The sequence below is a fragment of the Danio rerio genome, chromosome 3 (assembly GCF_052040795.2).
Source record: "Danio rerio strain M-AB ecotype USA chromosome 3, GRCz13ab, whole genome shotgun sequence".
Taxonomy (NCBI): domain Eukaryota; kingdom Metazoa; phylum Chordata; class Actinopteri; order Cypriniformes; family Danionidae; genus Danio; species Danio rerio.
In genome coordinates, this window is record NC_141023.1 from 20,791,879 (window position 1) to 20,807,332 (window position 15,454).

The 15,454-nt window shown below is 34.1% G+C and overlaps 1 protein-coding gene across 1 annotated transcript in view; it reads right to left on the reverse strand.

Annotated features, from left to right (window-relative positions):
* Positions 1-15,454, reverse strand: part of itga2b (integrin, alpha 2b) — a 31,996-nt gene that overhangs the window by 4,601 nt on the left and 11,941 nt on the right. The window contains exons 14-26 of the mRNA NM_001003857.2: positions 13,589-13,634; positions 10,928-11,035; positions 10,544-10,599; positions 7,690-7,841; positions 7,263-7,367; positions 6,137-6,204; positions 5,908-6,055; positions 5,357-5,449; positions 5,174-5,253; positions 4,949-5,029; positions 2,578-2,683; positions 2,132-2,284; positions 653-766 (exon numbers count right to left, since the gene is read on the reverse strand). Of these exons, the coding sequence (NP_001003857.2) occupies positions 653-766; positions 2,132-2,284; positions 2,578-2,683; positions 4,949-5,029; positions 5,174-5,253; positions 5,357-5,449; positions 5,908-6,055; positions 6,137-6,204; positions 7,263-7,367; positions 7,690-7,841; positions 10,544-10,599; positions 10,928-11,035; positions 13,589-13,634 (1,310 nt within the window). The remainder of the gene's footprint in view (positions 1-652; positions 767-2,131; positions 2,285-2,577; positions 2,684-4,948; positions 5,030-5,173; positions 5,254-5,356; positions 5,450-5,907; positions 6,056-6,136; positions 6,205-7,262; positions 7,368-7,689; positions 7,842-10,543; positions 10,600-10,927; positions 11,036-13,588; positions 13,635-15,454) is intronic.

A 15,454-nucleotide genomic window follows, 5' to 3' on the forward strand; every position in this document is an offset into this window, starting at 1 on the left:
AGAGGAAACCCACGTGAACGCAGGGAGAACATGCAAACTCCACACAGAAACGCAGAGGATCGAACCGGTGACCCAGCAACCTTCTTACTGTGAGGCAACAGCACTACCTACTGCGCCACTGCTTCGCCCTCTCTCAGAAATTATAAATATTTACAATAGGCACTATCCTTATAAATAAACTGCATAGATGTAATCTAAACAATTACATTCTTGACTAAAAAGCCTCAAAAGCACATTGTTGTCCAACAGCTGCAATATTTGTCAAACTGGAGAATGTCCTCTGCTTGTCGCTGCATGTGGGCGGAGTAATACACAAGGGTGAAGGGGTAAGAGGCTGGATGAGTGCTGTACTAGCAGAATATGGCACGGCTATCAGCCAATCAGATTCAAAAACCAGACAGAACTGTTGTATAAATAATAAAAATATACTACTACTAATACTAAAATAACTACTACTACTACTACTACTACTAAAATAATGTTAAAAACACAGGTGTCAGAGAAAAAAACATAAAAAAATATATATATATATGATTTGAAAGATTTCACTGTATTTGCATATTAAGTTCTTAAAAAACATTTTCAAATTTATTACCAAATTTTTAAACGTCTATGTGTGTATGAACAAAATAAATGCTAAATGTTTCTGTACCACATGGACAGTGTGTTGCCACTGCTGCTCATTTTCAGTTTTTTGCGACAGGTCACGTTTATTGAAATGATGAACCTCGGCTACAGTGATGTTGGTGGACTCCTGCTTTACCAACTGTAGATCAAGACAAACAGGTACATTAATGGTTAGTTCAATTGACAAAATGGTGTATTTAGTAACAAAAAGTTACCACAGCGTCATAGAGTGATATTCAAACATCAATAGTTATGATTATAGTAATCAAACTATGTATGACAATACTGTACATGAATAAACTGTACTATTGTATTACAACATTATATGTTCTTAGATTACGATCCAAACGTGAGTGTTTACAGATATTGCTGTGTATTCTCAATAAAGCATCATTAAGTTTTATAAGATTTTATTTATAGAAAAATCTGTGTATTATTTTTATTTGATATTTAAGAGGTTTCAGTGTTTTTGTCAGATACTAAAATAGTCAAAATTGAATTGACTCAAATATCTATAAAGTCATTACAATTTATAAAGCAAAATGCCTAGGGCTATTTCAGTGTTGAAATCATGTTCATTCAAAAAATAATGAAAATTTATCGACATTGAAAAAATAAATTAAATTAAACAAGGAAATAAATTGAGACTATGCCATTCCAAAAATTTGGAAATCCCAAATATTAAAGTTGATAGAGGATAAAAACTGTACCACCCACTTTTTATTTGATATTTGTTGTGTTCCGAGGAACTATATATACGGTTTATGAACATTATGAAATAAAGTAATGTTTTGGAACTGTTTTCAAGATTTAGAATACTAAAACATTTAAATAAATAACATTTTATGTTTGTACATACTCACAAAAGATTTTGCTGTTTGATTAAGTTCTTTTTTTAAAATAAGTTGAATATACACAATTAAATTTTTTTTTGCGATAACTCAATTATTTTATTTTAAATCTACTTAAATTTGTACAAAAATTAAGTTAACTTAATCAGTTTGTGTTGGGACAACATCCATTCATGTTCTCCCAACACAAATTCAACATAAATCCAAATTGTAACAAATTTAATTACATTGAACATAACACAGTTTTCCTCCCAAAAAATCTCTAGAATTGTTTGGACTAAGCTCATTTTAATAAGTAGTTTAAAAAAACAGCAAAAACAGTTTTAGTGTAATATAATGCTTTCACTCTTTTTGCACTGTATTAACATTTATAAATCTTTTACCCAACATAATTTGTAAACAAATAAGAAGCTATTTCTCTGTCAATATCACACAATCACATTCCTTTACAGAATAAAACAAATTATCTGACATTTTACAAATTGCTTAACATTAGTGTTGACATTCTGAGCAAATACACTGATGCTATGCCAGCAGATGCATTATGAAATGAAATTATGTTTTGGAGGCCAAAGTAAAGGTGAATATCTTCAGATCAAGTAATGATTTTGGCCAGCATATACAAACTCATGACCAGAGGAGGGCACTCTCACCCTTCGTGGGTCGATGTTGGCGTAATCCGTCTGACAGGAGATCAGCTCTTCAGAGGCATTAGCAAACACATACAGCAGATAGGACTCATTCTGCGAAACGGGAAACTCCAAAATAAGCTTAACGTTGACAGGACTAGGGCCCCGGTTCCTTAGCTGATAAGGGACAATAGAAACATGTAAGTGAGTATCACACCCCAACTGAAAAAAACAGCTTAAACCAGCCTAGACTGGTTGGCTGGTATTAGCTGGTCGATCAGGCTGGTTTTAGAGGGGTTTTGGCCATTTCCAGGCTGGTTTGGAAACCAGCCTGGAAATGGCCAAAACCCCTCTAAAACCAGCCTGGTCGACCAGCTAAAACCAGCCAACCAGGCTGGTTTAAGGTGTTTTTTTCAGTAGGGACAACTAATGAAATCAAAGTGTTAGTAATCCCAGGCCTAACATTTTACCTCATATACATGCTCAATCAGTGGGCCTACTTCATCCAAGTCCTCCGGATAATCCTTCGACTCCCATTTAGAAATAGGCAGGACACAGTCAACCGGAGAAGAGACTCTGTAGAACAGTACCCACATAAAAAAAAAAAATCAGAAAGTAATTTATAGTAAATTCTATTGTGAGTGTTTTTGAACCACACTATAGTAAAGTGCAATATACTGTACATACTATAGTATTTACAATTCTGTGTCAATGAATACTACAGCATACTGTTAACTATATGGATTTGTAAAAAATGTGGTTCTATAATTAAAATAAATATAATCATATACTATGTACAACTAATTTATTTGCTTATTTAAATGTGTGTAGATTTCACTACAGTAAAATGTGGTGTTTGTACTATAATACACCCTATAGTTGTAGAAAATTACAGTATTGGGTAATTTGTTTACATTACTTATACCACTATACTTATACTAGTATATACATACTTATACTAGTATTACACTATACTTATACTAGTATATACAGTTAAACAACGCTGGGTTCCACACAATTCCTTCATGTAATCCCAACACAAATCTTTTTACAAATTTATGTAGATCAAACACAAACCAATTAATTTGTCCAAAAAAAAAACCTCATAAGAGTAAATAAGTAGTTAAAACAACCAGCAAAAGTTATTTTTGAGTGTAGTTGTTGTGTTATCTTAGCAACTACAGAATTAGTTGCATGTAAACAATTTTGCTACATGTAAAAATGTAAGTGACAAATAAAGGCTTCATCGTCATCATTACCACAACAAATTAACAAAGTCCCTTTAAGGCAAGTAATTTCATTCAGTGGCCATCTTTAAAACGCCTCCCAGGCAGTATGTTCAGGCATTCTGTTTGAATGGGAAAAAATCTAATTCTCCAAAATTGCTTGCCAAGCTTATTCAATTATATGTCATATTAGGAATCACCGATAAAATTAAACAACAAATCTCTCTTTAGTGTCCTTTCTTAAGATTTGAATTACAGATCTGCAGAAACTGTCTGGTCCAAGCCTAAAGTTTAAAGTGATCATGATTGGCTCCTGTACTAGAAGGTTGCTATAGTGCCACTTTCCCCTATTTAAAATTATATGAGTGACATGACTTGAGTACTCTTGAGTCTTTGCTATAGTGTGGTTCAAAAACACATTTATTTAATAAATGACTATTGTATGGTAATATTGCAGCATTTAATTTATTTTGTCAATTAAATGTTAGTTTTCTGTTTTTATTTTGAAATGTTCATAAAATTTCAGCAATTACTGTTATGAGTTTTATACACTTGGAAAACTGACTTCAGAACTAATTTCTTACAAATATAACTAGTAAATTTAGAAAATATCTATAAAGAAAAAAAAATTGTATTTAAAAAAAAATCTGTTTTTTAAGCACTTAAGATGTTAAGTTGTCAAATAGCGCAATATAAAATTGTTCAGGCATTTAAAAACAAGGTTAACGACTACACAGGCTCATTGTGAATATGTACCCCTGTATACATTTCTGGAGAGCATGAATTATGTAGCCAGAGCTACGTATGGCTACATTTCGTCTTTCAAACAAATGCTATGGAATGGTATGACGCTGCTGACAGTTTCTTTTTGCGCTACTAGCTGACCGCTAACCTCCAGTTGGATGACCTTCCGCTGTAATCAGTTTGACCAGTGGGTCACTGCGACGGAGAGCGGAGTTGACCGCGATGACAGGGTTTGAGTTCAGCAAAGAATTCTTCCAAAAAGGTAAAACAAATGGAAAAAGGAAAAAAAATATATAAACAAATAAATAACAGGGTAAGAACACGGTAACATCCGAAAACGTGGTAAAAATCAGGTAGCTTTTCTTTTTCTGGATTGCTTTTAAGACAATATCGGTTGGGTTTAGGGAAGGTGGTGAGTGGGGGACTATCGGGGGTCGGTCAGTCAGTCAGTCGACAGCTCTTGTAAATTTATGTGAGAAGAGCAGGTGCGAATTGGACTTTCGAGAGAAATCTGAAAACTCAAAAAGCATACACAGCAACCTCTAATGCATTTGCAAAAACAAAACCTGCAAAAAGCATATCTCCAGGACATATTTCACTCTCTCCGGAAATGTATACAGGGGTATGTATCCATAATGAGCCTGGGTTGGTTAATGATGATTACCTAGATGTAAACCTGAACCAAACCAATTTTACTTTTAACATTGTACCTGATTTGTCACAGTGATGCGGAAAATAACAATCCTCGTTTATGATTATGGACATGCATACTTCTTTATAGCCAACCAGTCATTATCTCCTTTCAGTTTTATGCTCTCTCTTGTAATAGGGGGAAAACAAAGAGACATGAGAAAAAGACAGCGGCACTAACCCACGCATCTCCAGGGAAGCGACAGCAGTTACATTAACCTGCAATTGGACCAGGTTGCTATCTGAGTTCTGGCTGTTCTTACTAAAAAAAATTATAAAAGAGATCAAAAGAATATAATGAACACTGTCATCATGAGCAAAATGTACCGTGAAAAAAAAGAGACATCATTTTGTGCCGTTTTTGTTTTGCTAACAGCACAGATGGTGTGTTTATGGGTGTTCACACCTTCGTATTTGCATTTGAAATGTGATGTGGTTCTCCACCTGTTCCAGATCACCCATGCTGAAGTAAAGACCTGCTTTCAGCTGAATGAGAAAAACAACAGAGAGCGGGATGTTCCACAGTGGGCTGAAAATTAACGGTCAAATCATCTGAGGTGTGTTTTTGTCTTCATTATGTCACTCTGACCTGTTGTCCGGCCTCCATGGGATTTCCCAGATCGCAGACCACAATGACTGAGCCGTTCTCCTTCTTCTGACCACACACCAAGGCACTGAAATCCTGCAACCACACATTTTAAACCGTATGTGACCCGGAAATAACTCTAATTTGTGCATGAATATAAAATAAGCGCACTGACAGAAAGAGGACAGTCAGATATCATTTGTTAGGCCTGATTTAGTTTTCTGACGAACCAAAGACAGTTTCATATGCAAATCTTGTTCAGACAAACCCTTGGGTGGTTTGTGTGGTTACTTTTTAACTATTAACTTATGTTAGCTTAAAGATTATATGCAATTAAAGCAACGTTTTTTAAATGTTTGTATCAGTATTGTTAGTTTTAACAACCATTTTCATTTTAATGTGTTCAAATCTACTTTCTATAAGCCATCATTTATTTTACATGCAATTTGATATGAATGTCCAAACAGATTCTTTCACTCAACAGCATGATTGAAATTGATATCTTGCACTTTGTGATTCTGTCAGTAACAAACAGGAAGTGACTAAACCCTCACCTCATGGTTGCTCAAAACACCCTGATAGTGTGTGTTTGCCGGTGGGCTGATATAGAGCTCAGTCTCATAGGCTCCTTCTCCCTGATTCTCAGCCTCGATAATCAGCAGCGCTGGATTCTCATCGCCGATCAGGATTGGTTCTGTTGACCTGTTTTCAGAAAAAAAAATAGCTTGTTTGAGATAAATGCCTGTAATCTAAAACTTTTACTGTATAGCTAACAAAACTTACGCTACTGCCTTCAGCTGCAGGTCTGGAATACAGACATTATCAGGACCACAGTTTAGTATTATTCGTGTCTAAACAGAAGAAACAGTTTTCAGCAGGTTAGGGGAATTAATAGTAGCCTACATGAGGTGATTAATTGTTAAAGGACTGTGATCTTAATTAAAACACCCACACAATTTTATTCCTAAATGGCTTATTGCGCTTTGTCTGTGAATATGAAGATGTACATTTAAAAATATGTGATCATTGTATTTCTGTGTTACAAAAAGTCAAGCTATCACAGAAGTACTATGAAAAAGGTTTACAGGTAACATCTATTATCATTGATGTCTAAGGTGTATCACCGTTGTCTTTTCTAAGCTTTTGAGAGCAACTTAATTATATTGTTATGAATAGGAGGGAAAAGCATCTGTTAACATATAATTTGTTAAGGAATCACTTATTAAATTGGTTCATTCAAGAACACTGATTAAGCTAATAATGAAGTCTGACTTAATGAGTAAGTTACTGAATCATTCATTTAAACCATTATTTATGTAAAAATTGTTTATTTAAATAAAATTAATTAAATAAAATGATTTATTAGCAATAATATAATGATTTTGTCAGATGATCTTTATAAATTATGATTAATTTATTATTTTAAATTATTATTATTTTTTTACTGTCTTTTATGCAACCAAGGCACATTTTTAATACGTATCTCTACTGTATATACATACGTTTCTCAAATCCACCAGAGGTCACTGTATATGCTTTTTGAGATCTTAAATTTCTCTCGTGAGTGCCATTCGCGCCTGCTGTTCTCACATAAATCCACCAGAAGACACTGTTGACTGACTGACTGACTGACCGATTGACTGACTGACTGAACGACCCACCCACCCCCTTCCCTGAACCCAACCAATAGTGTATACAGGATAATATACATGTATATTATGTATATAGGATGTATACAGGAGTAAATTTTCAGAATGAGCCTATGTTGCTTTTATAAATCATGGAATAATTGATAAACCATTTTAAACAAAAATAAAACAAATACTAATAAAAAAACAATCTCAGTTTATGTGGAATTGTGTCACTATTGGCACTGCAGTGGGAAAAATGACAATGTTCCAGCTCTTACCTGTCCAACAGCGACACTTTGTCCATGCAGCACTGCATTTTGGGAGTCAGCCAAGCTGTAGTTTACTGAGATGAAGATTGGACTCAGCTTGTCCTTAAATTCAGGCTATAAAAAGAAAGACTGAGATGAACATGACCTTGGAAATAATTGATTTTTTTATTTTATTTTTTTAGCAATTTACATGACAAAAAAGATAACTGAGAGAATTGTTTCACATGAATAAATTAACATTTGCACAAAACTTTTTTTTCTTTTTTTTATTGGTAGTAGGAGCTAAATATATTAAATTTATTAGTTTACATAATATTTCTTCTTTCAAAAGCACTAAAAACATTCATCGTTCCCCAACATGAATGTCTTATGACTTGTTCTTTTTCATCTACAAGTCTCAGTTCCTGCAAATATATTTGAAGACTGAGAAACACACCAGTAGGTATGCAGTGAAGTTTCTGCAAACATCTCTTGAATTTCTGTCCACTGAGATCTGGAAGTTAGTGTACGGTTGGTTGGAGTCCAGCAGGAGTGTTCGTCTGGCCATGCTCTGCTTCATTCTGTCCAGCTGAAGCTCTGTGTTAAATACTAGATGAAATATGTTACAAAAAGATGAAAAACCTGCAAACCTTTTGTTGATTTAAGTAAGGCACAAATTCTTTTTTCCACTCAGTTATGTTTTAAGGGTTATAAATGTGTAAATGTTTAAAAGACAACATTTTGTTCACTAAAATAACATTTGATCTCATAATAACGAGTTGATATTTTGTTAAAACGATATCACTTTTGTCGTTATACCAAGTCTGAAATAGTGCTGTTTCTAATAGATCTGTTTGATTCTTTCATGCAGATGTTTAAGATGCAGACTTCTAATGATCTTGTGTACGTGACTCAGTATCAATAATATGTTTCTGTGGTTTAAGTCAGGGGAAAGTAAAAATGTACCAGCTCATTTAAATCTAGAAAGCAAGATTCTTTTACTGTTCCAGTATTCCAACAACATAATGTAACAGTATTACATTTTTACGATAACATGATGTTGTTTTAACACAAGAATTAAATTGTTTTAATGAGAAAAAAGATGTATTTTAAACTAGATAATTACATAATTTTAGCAAGTAGGTTGCTGGTTCGAGTCCCGGCTGGGCCAGTTGGCATGTCTGTGTGTAGTTTGCATGTTCTCACCATGTTCACAGGTGTTTCCTTCAGTTTCCCCCACAGTCTAAGGGCCTACTCACACTATGCCATCCGTACCGTGCCCAGGCCCGTTTCCCGGATCGTTTGAGAAGTGTGAGTGCGCTGAATCGGGCTCAAGCACGGTTCACTTGGCTGGCCCTGGCCCGGTTGGAAGAGGTGTGCCTGAGCGCGGTACACTTGGGCTTTGGCGCGGTACGCTTGTGTGTGAGCGCGAAACGCGCCAAAGCCCGAAACCGAAACGTGACTTTTAAGGGACTGTTTGATATGGATTTATTAATCATTCTTACTGTTCAGTGAACGCAAACTGCCGTAGTTTATTAAAGACGCAAACTCCTCACTGCACGCCAGCTGCGCGCCTTCAGCAGACCTCCTCATTCCTGCAGCACGAGAGCTTTGATTGTTTATGAGCGCCAAAAGTGGCGGATCTGTTCGGTAAAATATCTGACTGTGTGTCCCCGCATCCCTAAGGACTGTTTGGCGAAATATTTGACTGCATGTCACTGCATAACAAACGACTGAAAGGATATAACTAGAGAAATCTCCACTGTGCTGCTGAGTGAGAGCGTATGGCAAGCCGTTTTAACATTTAAACCTTGTTCTGACTATCCATAAATATATTTAGAAATATAATTATATATTTTGACAAGTCATTATTATAATTCGACTTGTCAGAATGAGAATTAGAGATATCTGCAATTACAATTGTACTAGTACGAAATCAGATTGGAGATATCTGCAAATATATTATGACTAGTCATATTCCTCCAATGACTTCCATTGAAAAATATTTGCAGATATCTCTGAGTTTTGACTCGTCAAAAATCCAATTCAAGATATCTACAACTGTAATTCGACTATTAGTAAATTAATTAGAGATATCTTCAAAAATATTTGTAAATATCTCTAAATATTACGAATTAAAGACATCTCCAAATGTATTATGACTAGTAAAAACTCAGTTAGAGATATCTCTAATTACAATTGTGACTAGTCAAAACTCATTTAGAGATATCTGCAAATATTTTTCAATGGAAGTCAATGGAGGAATATGACTAGTCATAATATATTTGCAGATATCTCTAATCTGATTTCGTACTAGTACAATTGCAATTGTAGATATCTCTAATTGTTATTCTGACTAGTCGAATTATAATTATGACTATGCGCTATAGGTAAATTGAACGAACTAAATTGGCTGATAGCATTGGTTTTTCATGGTCTGCTTTAAGTAATTTGGTAATTTTGTTAAGTTGCCCTATATTATGCAATGGCTGAACTGTGAGGAGAATAATGATACCTCATTATACTCAGTATTTTAAACATTTTTCATTGATTGTTTAGAGTTTAGCCTAAGTTACTCCCATAATGGACATAAAGTAAAATGTGGAGGAAAATAGGGTGGATTTATTTAATAAGCTGAATTCCAATCTGCAAGTTTACATCACAGTAGATTAACCATTTTATGTTTTATTTTATTTTCATGTTTAAAAATACTATTCATATATGGTTGTCGGAATTAGAAATAATCATAGTTGGGTATATTTATATAGTTTTGAGTGAAAACTAATACAAGTGCATTCCCATGTGCACAAACAGCAAAATAATAAATATAGAAAATTGGAATTTCTATGACATTACATATGAGGGGAAAAATTGAGAGAAATTGATTACTAGGTAATATACAGTTGAAGTCAGAATTATTAGCAATCTCTTGAATTTTTTCCCCTCTTAAAATATTTCTTAAATTATGTTTGACAGAGCAAGGAAATTTTCACAGTATGTCTGATAATATTTTTTCTTCTAGAGAAAGTCTTATTTGTTTTATTTCTACTAGAATAAAAGCTGTTTTTAATTTTTTTAAAAACATTTTAGGGACAAAATGATTTGCCCCCTTAAGCTATATATATTTTTGATAGTCTACAGAACAAACAATTGTCATACAATAAGTTGCCGAATTTTGAAAGTTGAGGGGGTAGTTGGGGTGGGGGGGGGCTAATAATTCTGATTTCAACTGTATGTTTACAGTATTACTACAGCATATTTGTAGCAGCATTATTTATAGAATATTAACTTGCTTCATATGCAATACATACCAATCTGCTGTGGAATTCTGTGTCCTGACACACGGATGCATGCCATTATTGTGAAGCTACAGAAAAAGAGAAAACAAATGGAGATTTTATTCTTCACCTAATATCTAAATATTCCCACAGCCTCGATGTGGGTTGCAATTCAAAGCATGTAGAAATATGAATATAACATCACAGATCACTGAAGGTCCTTGATGCATTGTGATCATGCATTACTCTTAAAAAATGATGTGGGTGTATCAGGAGCTTGCTGAATCATTCTGGACACAACTCTGACAATCCTTGAGAAGCTTTTCATTGCTGACTAAAAAAGCACTTTGAATAGCAGCCACTTGAATCACGATGACATAGTGAAGCTGATTTTTGTACTAAGTTCAGAAGCATTACCATGTAATGTAGGTGCCGCTCTGCTGGAGTTGGCAGAATTTGTCTTCGGGGTTCAAAAGGTCAGGGAAGAAAGAGAGTCGAGCTTGTGTCCTGACTACAGCCTGTGCCCTGATGAAGATAAAAACATTATTGATCCACACTCTAAATTAGAGCTCAGATCAGTGGCTCTCATTAGGTGAGTACCAACCCACAGCAAAGCTAATTGATTTATGGAAATAATAAAATGCTAATGTGCTAATTTAATATACGGTTTAAAAGAAACACTATATATCCTGTGTACAAAGGCATACAAATATTTATGTAACATTTTAATGCAAAAGGAACAGTGTCCAAACTTATGGAAGAGTATGACAAAACAGTCTGGGTGATACGCTTCTTTGGGGCTTCTCCACACCATAACTTCCTGAATATATATATATATATATATATATATATATATATATATATATATATATATATATATATATATATATATATATATATATATATATATGGAAATAAGCTCTATATATTTCTTTTGTTTCTTCAAATGTTTAAAATATAAGTGTTGCACATTTTCTTCTTTTCTTTTGGCATTTAAAAAATATATATTTTAAGGTCAGTATTGCTAGCCCACTTAAGAGACAATGTTTTCTAATTGGCTACAGAATAAATCACTGTTGTCCTGTGATGTGCCTATACGTAACTTAATTGGCCAGTTAACAGTAGCCCCTTTCACACTGTAATGTGATGGGATGCTGACAAGGAAGGGTGGATCCAAGTGCAGGGTTTATTAGGAGAGGCAAGGTCAGGCAAGCAACGGTTAACACAGGGGCAAACAGATGTATGCAGGCAATCCAGAGTAGTGGATGGTCAAAAGGCAGGAAGCAGACAGAAAAAAATTAAAACAAACAATTCAAAGTGAGGGTCAAAACCGGAAAGGCAAGGCAAGGAAAATGTGTCGTAATGTCACAGAAACAGATAATAAAGCTCAGCAACTAGCGTGTGTTTGTCTGTGTAATAAGTTCTGAACTGCTTCAGCTATGTGTGTTAACAACTAGCAGACAACTGGAACAGGTGTGAGTGTGAGGTGCATGACAGGACTACAGTCCATGTAATGGCGAATATGTAATTCTTTAGCGATTAGATTGCAGGTAATTGTGACACACACATACAGACTTTTCTGAAAAATTACCATCAATTTTCCAGAAAGATACCATGTGTGAACAGGCTCTGTAAAATTACTGGTAATTTCACGGAATGCTGCTCTGTGTAAACATAGAAGCAGGGTTCTTGCACCATTTTAAAAGTAAAATTTAATGCTTTTTAAGACCTTTTTAAGACCTCAACAAATATAATTTAAGACCCAAATATTTTATAATTTCTTTGGAATAGGCTACTCATATTAATGTTCTTGTTAGATTTAAATAAATTGACATTTAAAGGCTTAACTAGATTAATTAAGTTAACTAGGCAGGTTAGGGTAATTAGGCAAGTTATTGTATAATGATGGTTTGTTCTGTAGACTATCGAAAAAATATATAGCTGAAAGGGGCTAATAATTTTGTCCTTAAAATGGCTTTTAAAAAAGTTAAAACTGCTTTTATTCTAGCTACAATAAAACAAATAAGACTTTCTCCAGAAGAAAAAATATTATCAGACATAGTGTGAACATTTCCGTGCTCTGTTAAACATCATTTGGGAAATATTTAAAAAAGAAAAAAAATTCAAAGGAGGGCTAATAATTCTGACTTCAACTGTATGTACAGGTTGCTATTAATATTTAGAAGTATAAAGATAGATATGAACATAATTACAAATGTATTAGCGCAGTAAATATGTGCAATTCAAGATGAATTAGTGCAACCAAGTGAAATGAAAATGTACAATTTTATTTGTGCAGATATTGAACAGTGCAATTTTGTTGTCTATTCTCAATAGAAAAGTAATTAAGCAACACTACTCTGCAATATTGCCTGGCAATATTGCTCAAATAGGTGTTCGGTGTATCATCAGCATAATACTAGCATCTTGCAAAATAACTAGTAAAATATTAAGTCATCATGACAAAGATAAAAGAAATTAGTATTTTATGTACATTGTTATTTTTGTAATATTATCAGATCAATTTATTTACTTAAAGTGTAAAAATGGAAATTTATTGTACTCCACAATTTCATTTGGAAGATATTTTACTATTTTGATACCATTTTTTGATAATGTGCAGTTTCACAAAAATAATGTAATGTAAAATCTAAATCTCAGTACTATATAAACAATATTTACAAGACTGATGTGTGAGTTAAAAATAAATAAATAAATAAATAAATAAATAAATAAATAAATAAATAAATAAATAAATAAATAAATAATTGACATTTTGGGACATATAGAGGTCTTTTGGTCACACTTTACAATAAGGTTTTATTAGTTAATGCATTTAATAACATGAATTAAGTGTCAACAATTCTTGTACAGCATTTATTAAACATAGTTTAACATGTACTAATGCATTATTAGCATCCAAATTCATGCTTAATGCATTGTGAATTGTAATTACATTAACAAACATTAACTAACATGAACAAATTATATAATAAATGTATTTTTCAAAGTTTATGTAAATACATTGAACTAATACACCCTTACTGTAAAGTGTCACCGGTCATTTTAAATTCTTACCTGTATGTAACCACTTTGCTTGCACCCCATGCACCAATGATGAGATCTAAAGGGAAAGTAATATGTGTCTGGAAATGAATAGTCTTTCTTTCAGAAAGCATACACCACAAGAACTGAAGAACAATACAGCCATGAGTAAAAGCAGGAAATGAAGTGTGGGGTCTACTTTGCCTGGCAGAAGTGACCTAAAGAGATCACTCCACCGCAGGCAGAGAGAGAAATAAAGAGCGCCAAGAGTCCCTCTCAAGAACTGGAGGAGCAGTGTATCAAAAAGCATTGCCATGTCCACATTGGACCCCAGTGTCAGAGTCTGCTTCCATTTATATCGGTACTAAAAGAGCTGTAAGACAGAGTGAAGCATAGTGACTCTCTCGTGTCGCCTAGGCGGCTCTTCACTTCTCCCAGGGGATTGTGAGAAAGAGCTGTTAGTGCAGATTGTTCACAGTTCAACCTCTGAAGCTCTTGTTTGGCTCTTTGGTTCAGTTATTTGTGGGTTTTGTACTCAGTTTGTGACTCTTAGGTGTCTCTAAGGGGTCGCTGGGATGGTCACAGTATTTGGATGCGATGGACGAGTTGAAGTTTGCTGGTCAGATTTTAATGGGAGATAATGAAGATGCACAGTATTCTGAGGAGTCTGAACTAGCATTGCTAACAATGGTTAGAGACATTGTCAAAACAAAAGATTTAGTCATATCACGTCCAAAAACTTTAATCATGGTTTTCATTGAAAGTGTCTCGTTGTATTGCTCATAGTTGAAGAAAGAAAACTGCTTTCAAGTCAATGAAAATTCAGAACTTAGTAATATTAATTTAGCTAGGGATGTCTCGATCAGGTTTTTTCTCCCTCGAGTCCGAGTCATTTGATTTTGAGTATCTGCCGATACCAGAACTGATCCGATATTTCGATAATAAGTAAAAAAAATAATTAAAAAGAGCAAAAAAAAAACATTTCCAGGATGTTCCTTATTTCTTATTAAATTCACCCTATTTTAACATTTAACAGCTGTGTTAACAAATAGAGCAGTTCTTTGAGGTAGTTTGAACAATCAAGAAATAAATAACATCAATTCTTAACTTTTGGATTTTAGTGCAACAGTAAATATTAAAAAATCCAATATGAGAACAAATAGCTCCTCAACTTATTATATCTGGCAGGCAATATCAAGTTTACATATCTCACAGTTTGCAAAGGCAATGTTGTCATCATTAACTTTATAGTACTGTACCAACAGACCGCAGACATACTCGCGCTTTCCGCTTCAAGCTGCTTCCTATTTGTTTGCATTTAACCAATAGCGTCTCTGCAACAAAGTGAAATTATGCTGCACGCGTTGCTGTTTCTGTGTAAAGACAAAAAAGAGGTCTAATGCTGTGCCACTGCAAAACTATAAATGAGTTAAAAAATTATGAGAATATATATATACATATCCTGATCGAGAGGTAATTCCGATCGAGTCTGAAACCGCACGTGATCGGCCCTGATTTCTGATCATATGATAGGATTTGGACATCCCTCAATTTAGTCATTAAACTTTTAACAAAAAATATATATTATCTTAAAATCTGTGACTCTAAAATTGTGGACACATTTTGCATTTCCGAAATAAATCTTGTATTATTTTTACAAAACAAAGACTTTCATGATACATTTATGAATAAAAGCATCCATTATGTTATATTTCTATAAATAATCTATGTGTATTTAAGACCAGAACGCCTTTGGGCGCACTTATGAGCGCAAATGCATTTGTTATTTAAACAGCGTGGCGCAAAACGTCAAAGCGACTCTTGCGCCAAGCTGAAACTAGCAAACAACAACTGCGTCGCGCCTTGCGCCGCATTGTACCGGGTGTATCATAGGGCCCT